Source organism: Cetorhinus maximus, chromosome 12, assembly GCF_964194155.1.
Source record: "Cetorhinus maximus chromosome 12, sCetMax3.hap1.1, whole genome shotgun sequence".
Taxonomy (NCBI): Eukaryota; Metazoa; Chordata; class Chondrichthyes; order Lamniformes; family Cetorhinidae; genus Cetorhinus; species Cetorhinus maximus.
The window spans coordinates 90,017,448-90,033,817 of record NC_135890.1 but is presented as its reverse complement, the minus strand read 5'-3'; the positions used below and the strand labels follow the sequence as shown (position 1 = coordinate 90,033,817).

The 16,370-nt window shown below is 40.8% G+C and overlaps 1 protein-coding gene across 3 annotated transcripts in view; it reads left to right on the top strand.

Moving 5' to 3' along the window:
• Positions 1 to 2,318: 2,318 nt before the first annotated feature.
• The window catches only part of sdsl (serine dehydratase-like), a 37,564-nt gene continuing 23,512 nt past the window's right edge, over positions 2,319 to 16,370 (top strand). For 2 of the 3 annotated variants that reach the window (XR_013578191.1, XM_078554073.1), the window contains exons 1-4: positions 2,319 to 2,548; positions 6,248 to 6,409; positions 6,522 to 6,561; positions 10,472 to 10,611. Coding sequence is in view for 2 of the 3 variants with exons in the window: in XM_078554073.1 (XP_078410199.1) it covers positions 6,251 to 6,409; positions 6,522 to 6,561; positions 10,472 to 10,611 (339 nt within the window). In the remaining variant the exon portion in view is untranslated. Of the gene's footprint in view, positions 2,549 to 3,023; positions 3,089 to 6,247; positions 6,410 to 6,521; positions 6,562 to 10,471; positions 10,612 to 16,370 lie in introns of all 3 variants that reach the window. The other variant, XM_078554074.1, reaches the window with a different exon arrangement.

Here is a 16,370-nt window from a genome sequence, read left to right as displayed (position 1 = left end):
ACAAGAATAAAGCAGGTTTCACAAACTTAGCATCACAGTATGGGCATTGTGCCAGCTATATAGGATCATTATACTGTGTACAGATGTTATAATTAACTGTTTGATGCACTGATCCTGGTTTTCAATTTTTATGTATCAGGCATACACTTAGAAATAAACATAATGCAAAGTACACTTTGGCAGTCTAATCCAGTACAAGATCAAACATATAAAAAAAAACTGATTCCAGAAGGAAAGTGAAAATCTGAGATAAGAGAGGATTTTTTTCTTCCGGTGTTTGACCCATGCAAATTCAAAGTGTCTGACAAATAGGTGAACACCACAGAAAGGGATAATTTTCTGAATGTGTGCATTGATGGAGAGCCTGCGGGTGATGTTCAAGTAAACTGACCCAATATTGATATCCATTGTTGAAAAACAAAAAGCTTGTGATCCCTCACAAAATTTTCTATGTGTGCAGGTATACACAAAATTTCAAGTTTAACTCCAGGAACATTGCTGATATCTTAAAGTATTCATGAAAACTTTTAACAAAACTAGACCTGGCGGCCTCACAGACCCATGACTATCTTGAACTTTACCTCCTACTGTCATGACATGTACCCCATGGTTGTACTACTAAACACACTGAGCTGACTCATATGCTTGATTCATGATGTAAGTTTGCATTATATGAGCATGTATGATGCACTGAAGTGGCTCATCATGTTCCCAGGACTGCAACTTCAGTTTTAATTGGAAGAATTATTTCACAAATTGGAGGAATAGTATTCTAGATTCTAAGGAAGACTGTGACAAAATACAAGAAGATGCTAATAAACTTGTAGAATGGGTGTATAAAAGGCAAATGAGTTTCAATATAGATAAATGTGAGGTAAGGCCACACACTCCTTGGAAAATAAGAGTCTAAATGGGGTAAAGGAGCAAAGGTACATAGTCATAAATCATTAAAAGTAGTAACACAAGTTAACAAAGTCATAAAAATGCAAACAAAACATAGATTCATTTCTATGTGAATAGAACTTGGAAGCATGGAAGCTACATTAAACTTGTACAGAAAGCTGGTGATGCCACACCTGGAACACTGTGCACGATTCAGGCCTCTGTATTACAGTAATGATGCAGCAACATTTGAGAGTATTTACATATTGATACCAGAGCTGAGAGGTTATAACAATTGGGAAAGACCGAATAGACTGGGGCTCTTTTCTCTAGAAAACAGAGGCTAAAGAAGATCCAAGAGAGGTCTTTAAAATTACGAAGATGTTAGATAGGTTGGACATAGGGAAAATATTTCTACTTGTGAAGGAATCCAAAACTAAGGGCCATAAATAGGAGATCGATACTTATAAATCCGATAAAGAATTCAAGAGAGTCTTCTTTACCCAGGGAGGGTGAAAGGAATAGAAGGATATGAAGGGTTGATGAAGTCAGGTAAGAGGAGCCTCAAGTAGAATATAAGCACTGGCACAGAGCAGTTGGGCAGAATGACCCGTTTCTGTGCTGTTATAACTTAGAACGGAGAGATGATATTTTTCAGCAGCTAATTCTCAGTCAAAGGCTCAAAGATGGATATTGTCAACAGTACAAGTTCCACAATAAATACCAAAGAGGTTTTAAAAGATTCATCAATACTGGCTACTATAGTTCAAAAATATTGAAACATAAATAAATAAATATAATACAGCTTAGATAAAGAGACAAAGGGAGAAGAATATCTTGCAACAATATTGATATCACACCAAATAACAGTCAAATATCAAAATGGAACTAAACTACAAAACAATCTTGAATAAATAACTATAAAATGCCTATAGTACAAATGAGGACTATTTGGCCCATCAAGCCTGTGCCAGGTCTCTGTGAGAGCAATTCAACTACTGCCAATCCCTGTCCTTTCCCTGTAACCCTGCATTGTTTTCCTGTCAGGCACTTTAATCTATGCCCCTTTTGAAAGCCTCCATTGAATCTGCCTCCACCGTCCTTTCAGACGGTGCAATCCACTTCATAGCCACTTGCTGTATAAATAAAGCCCTTTTACCTCACGCCTGCTTCCTTTTTGCCAATCAGCTTGAATCTGTGTTCAGTGGTTCTCGGCTTTCCGCCAATGGGAACAGATTCTCTCTCTCTCTTTACATTGTCCAGAGCCCTCATTTTTTTTGAATATTATTTTCGAGCAACGGGCTACCACCATTTGCATATTTTGTATTAAATTGGTGCAGGTTTGAATGGGCAGATGCCAGGAAAGGCTGGACATTTCAGAGCCAACACTGCTTTCATTCAGCAAGTGCACAATAACTTGTGCCCAGACACTTGCATAAACTCACATCCAGTTCGAACCAGTATTTGATAACGTTCAGGGTGCAGGACAGCTTGATAAAACCCTGGGAAAATGCCAATCTTCTATCTGCTAGGAAGTATGATGCACATAACCAGCAGCTAATGCTGGGGGGGAAAAAAAAAGGTTTTAAAATTTACTGATTAGGCAAAGGATGATGGTGGTGGTGAAATTACAAAATATATCGTGGATACTGACTCAGCGATCAGTGTAAGTAGTTTTTTTTTCCCAGTATTTAGCCTGAACTCCCCTCAACCTTCTCTAGCATCGCTGTTCAAAAACAAAAATCGCCAAAGTCAGTTTAATTCCCTGGGGCGGCTGTGGGGCAAGCGGCAGGTTTGGACCAGTGGCCCGGGGTGCTGGTGAGGGAGCTGGGTATCTGCATGGTGCTTGTCCCAGGTGAGCGGGGAGCACCTCACGGGCGCTGAAATATCCCCAGGTCAGGAGAGGGGGGAGGCCGGGACTGGGGGGTGGGCGGGTTTCTGGAGCTACGGTCTCGCCCGTTAACTCAGTCAGATTTTAGCCTGGACCGTTATAACTCAGTCAGTTTAACCTTGATGTCGAACTCAGTCAGTCTTTAACCGTGCAGTGGATTGCACCGTCTGAAAGGACGATGGAGGCAGATTCAATGGAGGCTTTCAAAAGGGGCATAGATTAAAGTGCTTAATCTCTCTTCATTCCAAAGGTTCCTCAGATTTCAGCGAGGTTAGAAGAGGCCGGACCTCCATCGGATAAATCCCCAAACTGGAGGTAGATATTTTACTGAAACCACATTTACTTTGATACAGAGAGAGAAAAAAAAACTAATGTGAAACCTAGCGTTGAACTGCAAATAGATTATATCCAGTTTACTGAATGTGTGGTATCAGGGGTGAGGGGAATGTTTGTGGATTTAGCGAAATCCGAGTAACCAGCCCCTGTCAAGTTTGAAATGGAGCGATTGGGAGCTGACCAGAGTTCCCCAGCCACCAGAGAGAAGCCCAACCGTTTTCTAATGTCCATTTGTGCCAATGGATCGCCCTTTGGCGACGCAGAGGCACCCAACAGCCCGGGTGTACAGCACGATGTGGGACAGACTCCGAGTGCTGCAGGCTGACAGAAACCTAGTCTGTTTTACTGTGGGACCGACACCTCAACCAAACTTGCATCCTCACCTTTGCACTTTCAGTGTGTGACCTCGGAGGCACCCCTTAGTGCCTACAACTGACTTTCAAATCATTGAGGAAGGAAACAGGACAAGAAATCTGAGTGTAGAACAATTAGGGTCCCTGTGACCACTTGACACTCCAAAGTGACTACATGCATCATTACTGCAGTCCTGGGGCATATTTTGCATGAGTGAAGTTCACACATGAACTTTGCATGCAACCTTCTTCTGTATTGAAAACTAACCTGTGTAAACACAATACACAGAGAATTGAGAAACTGGTGTGCTGTGCCCATACACTAACTTTGCTGTCAAGTTCAAAAGGGTTTGAAGTTTAAAAAAAAATTAATGTATCGTTAATGGAGTATTTTTCTTCTCTCCTACATTATGTCAAATTTCTCCCCCCACTCCTGCTCACATGCTACAGCCTGGGTAAGAGGGTAGGAAGGTAATGTTTTCTCAATAATTGGAAGTGTATTGGAAGAACCCAGTGTGTCATATTATTTTACAACTTGAAAACCCTTGGTGCCACCTGCTAGCCGCATGAGATTGGAAACTTTCTGCAAAGTCATAAAACCATGTCTTAACCATTGCAAGTTTGAGAACAGGAGCACTACGAATTGGTACCTCTGAGTTATGACATTGTACATTCAAGCCCCACTCCAGAGACTGGAGCACAAAGTCTGCCCTCTCAGGTGGATATGAAAGACCCCATGACACTCCTTCAGAGAAGGACAGGGGAGTTTTCTCTGGTGTCCTGAGCAAAACTTATCCCTCAACCAACACCTAAACCAGGTGATATGGTCATTATCACATTGCTGTTTGTGAGGCCTTGGTGTGCACAAACAAAACAAAAACAGAATTACCTGGAAAAACTCGGCAGGTCTGGCAGCATCGGCGGAGAAGAAAAGAGTTGACGTTTCGAGTCCTCATGAGCCTTCAACAGAACTGAGCAAAATTAGGGGAGGGGTGAAATATGGGCTGGTTTAAGGGGTGGGGGGGGGGGACTCCCCCACCTTAAACCAGCCTATATTTCACCCCTCTCCTAATTTTGCTCAGTTCTGTTGAAGGGTCATGAGGACTCGAAACGTCAACTCTTTTCTTCTCCGCCGATGCTGCCAGACCTGCTGAGTTTTTCCAGGTAATTCTGTTTTTGTTTTGTTTTGGATTTCCAGCATCCGCAGTAGTTTTTTGTTTTTATCTTGGTGTGCACAAATTGGCTGCCACATTTCCTACTTTGCAATGCTGACCACAGTTCATTTATACTTAATTGGCTGTTACTATAGTGATGTGTTTAGGGAGAATGGCACTGTTGAAGGGATTGTATATTGGATAAGGTGTTTAATAAGATTTCATCTCTCTCGTGAGATGGAGCTAAAAGATGGCATGGCGGCTTTTGAGGAACATCAGGAAATTCTCCTTGTGTCCTGGGCACTATTCATCCCTCAATATCAACTGTGGCTCAGTTGATAGCACTGTCACCTCTGCGTTAGTGTGCTGTGGGTTCAAGTCCCACTTCAGGACTTGAGCGCAAAAATTAAAGCTGATGCTCTACTGCACAACAGCTGCACTATTCGTGGCACTTTGAATGACTCATTGAAGTGAGTCCCTGTCTGCTCTTGCATATGGAGAAAAGATTCCTTGGTTCTATTTCAAAGAAGAGCAGGGGAGTAATCCTCAGTGATCTGGCCAATCAACATCATTAAAACAGTTTACCTGACACATTACTGTTTGTGGGAGCTTGCTGTGTGGCTGCAGCATTACCTACATTACAATAATGGCTACATTTCAAAAGTATTTTATCGGTTGTAAAATGCTTTCAGATGTCCAGCGGTTATGAAAGGTGCTATATAAATGCATGTTTTTCTTCTTTCTCAATGAACATCACCAAAAGCAGATTATATGGCCTATTGAATGGGAAATATTATTTGTGTGATTTTAAAATTATTTCAGAGTGACTGTAAATGGCTTTTACACTGCCTCCAAGATGTGTAGCATAAGAAATAATAGAACACAGTTTGATGGCTCTAGATGCCCTGTGTGTGTTGTATTTTCCCTTGACCGCTCCCTCAACAGCACTCATGATAATGATGGGGGTAGGGGGATCTTGCACGTACTTTGTTGCAACAATATTAATAATATACACTATACTGTTAAATATAATTAGCAAATTGACAAACATTTACTCTTCACTTTAGGTCTTATCTAGTCATCTAATATGAAGTTAATGTGAAGTATGTATGGCCAAGATGAGCAATATGAAATTCTCAGTGTAGCAATACTGTAGCTATTTGAATTTAACCTATCAATCAGCCATTCTCCCTTTGTGATTGCTTTATTTGAAATGTCTGTCATAGTTTGTAATTATGTTGCTTATTGCAATTGCATTATCTTATTGCTCATTTATTTGTTCTTAATTGTTCTTTTTGTAAAATAAAATGGAGAATTGAATTGTTCACCATTGTTGAATTGTCTCGCCTGGTGTACAGTACATGGACTACAGCCATGGATGTCTATGAGGCTGTACATGGACCACAGCCATGTACCTTTATGAGAATGCCCAGTCCAATTCCTGTGCCAGGTATTGGGGAGGAATATGTAAGTCTTTCTCTTACCCTCGCAGCTGCAACTGAAAGAAGATATGTAAAAAAAAACACAGGACTAAGATTGAATTAGAGAGGTGAAAGAATAAAAAATCTAATTGGGCACATTTTTTTTAAGGAAATCAAACTGATTCACTCATTTTAATCTTTAATTGATAGACAATGGCAATGACAGATCAAAAAAGCTTCCATATCTGCACACCACTTCACAAAAGTCTGCCACTCTCTAAGGTGGCAGGAACAACAGTCTACATCAAGCTTGACAATGTGCAGCCAACTGGCTCCTATAAGATAAGAGGGATAGGGCATTTCTGTCAAAAGGTAAGCAGCAAGAAAATATGCAAATTCATTTTTGCTTCATATTAAAAGTACTTGGAATTTATATTCATATCTGGCATGCAAAAATAAAAAAAACTGTACATTACTTTTTCAGGCTGCAGAGAAAGACTGCAAACATTTTGTATGCTCTTCAGGTAAGTAATAACTTACTGGTGAGTACTTCACTCTGTGTAATTGCACCAAGGCCTGTTAATATGATCAAATCTAGATTGAATATATTCTGATTTAAGAATTTATTTAAAATATGTTGTGTAGATGTTGTTGATTAGAGGGATTCAAACTGAATACCGATGAGCTTGTTTAGTATCTGTTTTGGTTTCGTGGCTCTATAGAAGTCACAGCTTGGAATCGGCCTGAGAGAATTGGAAGCATAAAACAAAAGCAGTTTACTAATTCTGCAATACATGGCGTGTATTATGTAATGGTGACAAGCATATGAATTAATATACTCAAACCAGACACTAGCTGAAATCCTTATCTACCCAAGTTCGCACTGCAAATGTGGGTGAGGAGGACATTGAATTGAAATGAGTTAATCCAGAGTCAAATTTACAATGGAATTTTGAAGTGGGGTTAATAGGTAATCTACACTGATTATCACTGGGGAAACCCTGATGGAGAAACATTCATGATGGAGTAAATTTGAGATCACCCAAAACTCGGCTGCCTGTACTCTAACTCGCACCAAGCCCTGTTCACCCATCACGCCTGTGCTTGCTGACCTACACTGACTTCAGGTTAAGCATCGCCTTGATTTTAAAATTCCCATTCTTGTTTTCAAATTCCTTCATGGTCTTGCTCCTCTCTATCTCTATAATCTCCTGCACCTTCACAGTCCTCCGAGATATCTGTGCTTCTCTAACCCTGACCTTTTGAGCATCCCTGATTTTAATCAATCCACTATTGGGAGCTGTATCTTTAGCTGTCTAGGCCCTAAGCTCTGGAATTCCCTCCCTAAGCCTCTGCCCCTCCTGGGGAGATAGTGGCATAGTGGTAACGTCTCTGGACTAGTAATCCAGAGGCCCAGGTTTATGTACTAGGGGAAAGCAAAATACTGCGGATGCTGGAAATCTGAAACAAAAATAAAAATAGCTGGAAAACTTCAGCAGGTCTGACAGCATCTGCGGAGAGGAATACAGTTAATGTTTTGAGTTCGTGTGACTCTTCATTAGAACTGAGGAAATATAGAAATGAGGTGAAATATAAACTGGTTATGGGGGGTGGGACAGGTAGAGCTGGATAGAGGGCCAGTGATAGGTGGAGGCAAAGAAGAGATTGCCAAAGATGTCATAGACAAAAGGACAAAGGGGTGTTGACGGTGGTGATATTATCTAATGAATGTGCTAATGGTGACATTAAGGGTAGAAAGCAGGATGAGCAAGTGACAGATAGCCCTAGTAGGGGTGGGGTGGGGGGAAGGGATCGAAATACGCTATAAGGTGGAGATGAAACAATGGATGGAGATACATTTAAAAATAATGGAAATAGGTGGAAAAAGAAAAAAAAATATTTTTTAAAAGTATAAATTATTGGAAAAAGAGGGATCGGAAAGAGGGTGGGGATGGAGGAGAGAGTTCATGATCTGAAGTTGTTGAACTCAATGTTAAGTCTGGCAGGCTGTAAAGTGCCTAGTTGGAAGCTGAGGTGCTGTTCCTCCAGTTTGCATTCATCTGGAATCACTTGACTGTGACTTGAAAACCCAGAGCATTTTTTTCTCCCTCCTCCCTAAATGAGTGGGACAGATTAGGTGCTGAGAGGCTGTTTTCCCTGGCTGGAGAGTCTTGAACTCAGGGTCATATTCTCTGGATTGGCCATTTAGAAATGAGGAGAGGAGACATTTTTTCACTCAGAGGCTTTTGAATCTTTGAAGTTCTCTACTTCGTAAGGCTATCGATGCTCAGTCAGTGACTCAGATTCAAGACTCAGATCGATGGAATTTTGGGTATTCAGGAAATTAAGGAATAGAATGAGAAAGTGGAGTTGATATGAAAGATCTGTCATGACCTTATTGAATGCCAAAGCTGACTTGAAAGCCCTGTGCTGCTGATTCCTGCTCCTATTTCTTATGTGCAACACTCCACAGCTGCCTAACTGTCATCACAAAGATTACAAAGTGAGAGTGAAGGAGACCATCTGCTCACATTAGAATATAAGAAATAGGAGCAGGAGTATGCATATGGCCTGTCCAGACTGCTAGGTCATTCAATGAAATTCTGGATGATCTTCAAACTCAACTCTGCTTTCCCTTTCTACATTCCCATGTCCCTTGATTTCCTTAGAGTTCAAAACTCAATTGATCAATCTCGGGCATGAATATATTCAATGACTCTGGTGTAGGGAATTGCAAAGATTCTCAATCTCCTGAGTGAAGAAATTTCGCCCCTTCGCAGTCCTAACTGGCCAGCTTCTTATCCTGAGACAATGCCCCCTAGCTATAGACTCTTTGGCCAGTGAAACAACCCCTCAGAATTTTACATGTTTCAATGACATCATCCTATTCTTCTGAACACCAGAGAATAAAGGCCCATTCTATTTGGCCTCTCCTTATAGAACAGCAGTCTCATCCCAGGAATCAATCTAGCGAACCTTTGTTGCGCCTTCTCTGAGGCAAGTATATTCTTCTTGAGGTACAGAGACCAAAACTGTACTTCAGATCTGGTCTTGCCAAGGCCCTGTATAATTGCAGCAAGGCTTCCACATTCTTGAACTCCTACCCCCTTGCAATAAAGGCCAACATACCATTTGACTTTCCAATTGTTTGCTGTATGTTACATATTCTGCGTTTTGTGTACGAGGGTATCCAAATCCCTCTGAACACTAACATTTAGTAGTTCCTCAACATTTAAAAAAAATCTGTTTTTCTAGTCCTCCTACCAAAGTGAATAACCTCACATGTGCGCACATTATTCTCCATCTGCCACCTTGTTGCCCACTCGCTTAGCCAGTCTATATCCTTTTGTAGACTCTTTGTGACTGCCTCACAGCATACTTCCCACCTAACTCTTACTTTAAGAACACCATAGGTTCCTCTCTGACTTTGTTCAGTGCCTGTTAATTTGAACCATGTTCTATTTTGTTGTTAATCTCTTGGTTTTCAATCTCTACACCCAGGTTTCACCTAGAGTCCCCCAAATCCAATGCCCAGTCAACACATGATTCAGATTTTTTTATTCTTTCATGGGATGTGAGCATTACTGGCTAGGCCAGCATTTGTTGCCCATCTCCAATTGTTCTTGAGGAGGTGGTGGTGAGCAGTAGAAAATCTTACTCTGGTTCTAGGAATTTCGTGCTCCTGCAGACACTTGAATGCTTCATGATTTCATGGAATAGAATAACCTTTTTAATAGTTTAATGAACAAAAAATGAGAAACAGTGCAGAGTTCATACCAGCTACAAGGAAATTTGTCAAATTCCTCTCCCGAAGGCACTGATTCTTGCTGGGCTATAATATATATAATATAATAGAAGTGAACTGTAGCCATTTTTTTTTAAACTTGGATGTGAGTGCTGGCACTGCTGCATTTATAACCCATCTTTAGTTGCTCTGAAAAGGTAGTAGTCTTGAACTGCTGCACTCCCTTGGGAATAGTGGTCCCATGATGTTGTTGGATAGGGAATTCCAGTCATGATGAAGGCATGGTGATGACATAAGTCCAAACCAGGGTGTTGTGTGACTCAGAGGGCAACTTGAAGGTAACACATTGTTGTTTCTGCCCTTCTTGCTGGTGGAGGTGATGTTGGGGTAACTTTAGCATTGTTACTGCCAACCCAGCTAACCAAGCATACATGGGGGGTTGGGGGTGGGGGGAGGGAGTTTCAAACCTGATCTGTATGGTTTAGTTCCACAATGGCCAAGAACATGTAGCAGCTGAGCCATCAAGGAATCCAAATCACTTTTTCCCCAGATGATCACATCCCATTGATCTGTTGAGCTTCAACAAATAAAGTTTATAGTGAAAAACTTTTTTGAACTCTATGCATAAAAAGCCAAACTCATCAGTTGCCAATATTGTTCTAATAGCTGGAGGTGTTTTGATCTTACAGGAGGGAATGCTGGCCTGGCTGCTGCCTTTGCCGCTCAGAAGCTCCAGATTCCTGCCACCATTCTGGTTCCCAGTAGCACACCAGCGTTTACCATTCAGAAATTGAAAGAACACGGAGCTTTTGTGGAAGTGGTTGGTAAGGTATGTCCTTGTCAGAACATTTTGTGAAGCTCCATGTGAAGAGCCCTGCAGGTGGCAGTCATGGTGCAGTTGGGTGTTGGGGAAACAATGAGTCACCTCGGAGAAGGTGTTTTATTTCCAATCAATTTTTGCCATTTTCACAAAATCAGGGCAAGTGTGTAAATATTGTACATAGTGTGATGCTGCTATGTTAGGCGTGGCCTAGTTAGTAGCACTCTTGTCTCTGAGTCAGAAGGTTGTGGGTTCAATTTCAACTTCAGAACTTGAACACAAAAATCAAGGCAGACATTTCAGTGACGTACTGAGGGTGTGCTGCACTGTCTGAGGTGCTGTCTTTAAGGTGAGATGTTAAACCGAGACCCCGTCTGCCCTCTCCCATGGCACTATTTCAAAGAAGTGTAGGGGAGTTATCCCCAGTGGCCAATATTTATTCCTCAATCAACATCACAAGATTATCACATTGCTGTTTGTGGGAGCTTGCTGTGTGCAAATTGGCTGCCACGTTTCCTATGTTATAATAGTGACTACACTGCAAAAATATAATTCATTGACTGTAAAGCACTTTAGGGTGTCCTGAGTCTCTGAAAGGTGATAATGTAAGTGTTAGTCTTTCTTTATTGATCCAGCAATTTCAAACAACGCAAGTCCTAGAAGCCAGAAACATTCAACTTGTTGCATAAGTAAAATGATGTGTGCAGAGTCGAATACCAAAATTGCAGTAGGCAATATTGTGTTGAATCCAGAGCAAACATCTCTTAATGTGTGTCAAAAATATTTGGCTGAGTAAAGTAGATTGTGTATTCATGAAAATATCTCCGAGTGTGGCCCAGTACCATTTGTTTTCGAGTAATAAGAGCACTTCAGAATATCTGAATGTAAAAGTAACTTACTGAAAGATGAATGAAATGAATATGTAATTTGCTAATTCTCTGCAGACGCTGGAACAAACAGTGTTGTTTTTCTTGTTCCATATATTGCTCTTGGTAGTTTAGCTTAACAGCTGTGCCAGCAGTCTGAGCCATTTCAAAAGCACTCTAAAGTTAGTGGCTTGAAACAGCCAGCTCGGATTCAATGAGTCTGCTGTTAAATCTGCTGAGACCTGCTGTTAGTCACAATTCCAATTCAGACGCTGCTCAGCATTGATTCACAGGAGCCCTGCCCACTGTATTCACTGGGTTTTTCTGTCTTTGCCTATCCATTTGGTTAACTTTGAATTTTCCAGCTCATTGAACTGAATGAACCTTACATGTCACTCAAAGTTTTGCCTGATTGAGGCAGATATTAACCATGTACAGTTTCTTTTCCCCAGATATTATACAAGAGAAATGTTATGCGAATGAGGGTTGCTACAGTAGAATAAAAATGAATGTATAAGTGACATTTATGTAGAAATGGACATGGGGAAAGTGTTGGCAAGAAGAAAAAGGCTGGCTAAAAAGCAGATGAGAACATATTGACTGTCACTCTTTCATTTGCTTCAATTTATTTTTAGTAAAGCCTGCGAGGACTCAGTACTGAGTTGTCTCTGTCCATCTGCTTGTCATTGTGTTTGAAATAGGTTCAAATAACTTGCCTATTTAGTAAAGAATTGGCTTACAGCTTGCCTTGGTGGGGAATGCAGAGTCCCTGCCTGTCTTGATTTTGGCTGTTCTCTGTCATCGTTAGCACAGTAGCTGTAAGAACAGTGAGTAGAGGTTTTTGTGACATCCCAGTACCGTTTGGGTTAATAAGCAGATCTATAGGTCATCAGGACAGGCCTGATTGAGCGGGAAGGGAGTGAGAATGAGGGGAAGAAAGGAGCATCACCTCGAGCAAAGCAGAGTTAGACATTTGAGGTTTTCCCTTCCAAACCTGAAAAACTAAGAAAGACAATGTAAGCATAGACACTGTCACCTACCTTATAAATATAATCGATTGCAGCCAAGTAAGTGGCAAAATAAGAAAAAATTGAATAGCACATACTGGTGGATTTTATGAGTCCTTGTATGGTAAGGCACCACAAATACCCCAGTGTCCATCGCAAAATTTTGAATCAGCTGCTCATGTTTTGTTAGTGCATGTACACTACGTGCGAGGATCAGAAAATCCACCCTAAAATATCATCTCTAGTTTTAAAAAGTTAAACACCTTCAGGAAAACATCAACATATCTATACTCTCGCATCCAAAACACAAAGAAAATGCTGGAAAAACTCAGCAGGTCTGGCAGCATCTGTGGAGAGAGAAACAGGGTTAACATTCCAAGTCCAATATGACTTCTTCAGAACTACACCACTGATTTGAGTGAAGCTTCACGTTCAAGGTCAAGGCCTACCCTGCTGAGTTTTTCCAGCACTTCCTGATTTTATTTCAGATCTCCAGCACCTGCAGTATTTTGCTTTTATCAAAATACATAAACGTTAATGGTCAGATAATATTAGTTTTGAAGTGCTTCTTTGCTCCTGGTGCTACATCATTTGCAAATCACAGCTTTGACTTTCATTTCTGGTTGCCAGACCATCCCTGAGGGATTGAAAAGGCCCATGGAGTATGAAATTCCATTAATAGCCTGAATACAGGTAGTAAGGTACATACCTCGCTGCCATGGTTCTGTTGTTTTTCCAATTGCAAGCCTCTCAACCAGACTGCCCTTTCAACCTTGGTCCATCTTCGACCTTATACTCAGTACCACTAGAGACGGTTACTCCACCTCATTTAATCTCCAGTACTGCTACTGACTTTGGCAGTAGTGCTGCGAAGTAAATACATCGGTGATTTCAGCTGATATGAGTGAAGCTTCAAGTTCAAGGTCAAGTTTTAACCCTTTCATTGTGACTCCATCTAGTTCCTAAAGCACAACGATATGTGGCTTTTCTCCACGCTGCAGATGTGTCATCACTTTGAATGTTGAGACCAACATGACAGGCCTCATATTTGCATACCAATGCACCTAATTTCCATAACAACAGATCTTATTTACATAAAGGGCCTCTCATTTATTTGCAAACTGGCACATTTTGTTGCATGTGAATTATATCTTAAGTAATGACAGCATTAAAGTACATAATAAATCATGGACTAAACCTAACTTTTGTTGCATGTAGGATATAATTTTTTTGAGTGTTTAATATTGTTAGCAGCAATCATTTTAATTACACATTATCATTGACAACCATAGGTATCATCTGTGCAACTTTTACTTGATAAAAATTTGGAGAGGAGATAGAGAGCAGCAGGGAACAAAGCCAACCTGTTTGAGCTGTGTTTATCTGTGCTAAAATTATGTTTGAGAAAGGACGAATAATCCATTTGTCCCTGAGCTATTGCTTCTGAGGCAGGGAGACACTTTCTTCATAATTATCAGAGCTGAAGAGGCCACAGAGCAATTGATTATCGGGCTATGCATAGCTGGAATCTGCCCATGTACGCCAATGTTTATAAGACACTGCAGTCTCAATTTGGGCTGGACAATATACAGAGACAGCAATGTTTTATTTGGCTTGTTAAAGAAGGATAATTCTGCTAGTCAGGTTTTGCAACTAAGGCCTGCTTCTGAAAAAGTTGAATGGCTGGCAGCATGTTAAAGGTGCCAGTTAATGTGCATGCACTGATGTTGTTTATATTTTTTTCTCCCCACCTTTCTTAAAGATCCTTCCCTCTGCTGGGTTACAGTTGCATGAGCATTGGCAGCTCTTTGTTATGCTGACCTAGCAGATATTTTTTATAGATTAATTTGGCAAGTGATCAGCACTTACCTTCCCTTGGGGGCAACAAAGCTGAGCCCGATTTCATTCGCGCTTGAAAACATGGTAAAATGAGAAAAGCCCTCGTGGCCAGCAGGCCATGTTGGAACCTGTCTCTTATTATGGTTCTCAGCTGTTTTCCTTTAAAGTGACAGGAAAGCAGAACCCTGGTTGAAATAAAGCAAACACTGACATGGCTGCAAAGTGTATCATTTACTGAGATAAAGGCAAAATACTGTGGATGCTGGAAATCTGAAACAAAAACAAAAAATGCTGGAAAAACTCAGCAGGTCTGACAGCATCTGTGAAGAGAAAGACAGAGTTAATGTTTTGAGTCCATGTGACTTGCTCTGAAGAAGAGTCATACGGACTCGAAACGTTAACTCTGCCTTTCTCTCCACAGATGCTGTCAGACCTGCTGAGTTTTTCCAGCATATTTTGTTTTTGCATCATTTACTGGTTGCTTTTAAGGAATAGTGTTCATCCCTTTCACTACAGTAGCTGAAGAAGAAAAAGTTAACTTGTGTACAATCACTGCTTGTTTGTCTAACAAGGAATTTGGAACACCAGGGGATTTGTATCTGAACCGCAGTTTTGATTCAGAAGTAGAGGAGTTTGCCGTTAGGAATTATTTTTAAAATCAAAATCACTGAATGAACTGATGTTTACTGAAACTTCATTTTGGTCCAGAGTTGATACTATGAAGGAGGACTTATTGAAGAAGGTAGGTCACACACAACTTTCACTTCTGGGACCTTGGGTTCACATCAGGATAAACTGATGAGACAAAAATCGCTGATAATGCTGAAGGGCCAGTGTAAAATGTAGTTGGAGATAGCAACTGAATTCCACATGAGCAGGGCATAAAAATGTTTGTAATTTGGCAGTCTCACTGTGAATTATTGCTTAGTGTAAAAAATGGAAGACTTGATGCTGGAGCAGTAGGGGTAACACCTGTCAGGTTGAGATTAGGGTAGATTTTGGAACAGAACAGAGAGATTGCTGTCAAAGTGGAAATTATGTTTAAAAATATTGAATTTGTTATTGAAAACAATTTTTAAAATTCTCAATACAAATTAATTTTAGAAAGCTTGACTTTATAACTACAGTTAGCCGGCATCAGCTTAAGTTTGGTTTTGGGATTGAACGTGTCATTGGGACAAAATTGTTATTAGGGCAGCTCTAGATCAAGAATTCCCCAATGATAGAATGTCATGGGATAAGCGAGATTGAGAGGCTTCCCATGGTGAACAAGTTGACATAAATACTCAGGTGCTCCCACTTAGTCATTATTGGCAGATGCATGGGAGCAGATCTTGTCTCTTTTGGCCAGTTTGGTTGATAGAAAGCATAAGGCTAATTTTAAGCATCAGCAGAGAGTGGAGATGGAGGCAGAGTGTGCCTGCATCTTCTTGCTTCATTGATGGTAGGCCATTAAAAAATCTAGACCTCATTTTCGTTCAACTGGTGAGCTATAAAGACAGCTTTCTGATAGTAGGATTAATGCAGGAATGGGAGGAAAAAGTGCAGTGCCTCATTAAGGTAAAAGCAAAAAACTGTGGATGTTGGAAATCTGAAAGAAAAACAGAAAATGCTGGAAAAACTCAGCAGGTCTGGCAGCATCTGTGGAGAGAGAAACAGAGTTAATGTTTTGAGTCCGTATGACTCATAGAGGTCTACAGCACAGAAAAAGGCCCTTTGGCCCACCGAGTCTGCGCCGGTCAAACAAGTACCGAACTCTTCTAATCCCAGTTTCCAGCACTAGGCCCATAGCTTTGTATGCCATGGCATCGCAAATGCACATCCAAATACTTCTTAAATGTTATGAGGGTTTCTGCCTCTACCACCCTTACAGACAGTGAGTTCCAGATTCCTACCACCCTCTGGGTGAAAAATATTCTTCCTCACATCCCCTCTAAACCTCCTGCCCCTTACCTTAAATCTATGCCCCCTGGTCATTGATTCCTTCACCAAGGGGAAATGTTTCCTGTCTATCCTATCTGCCCCTCATAATTTTGTACATCTCAATCATGTCCCC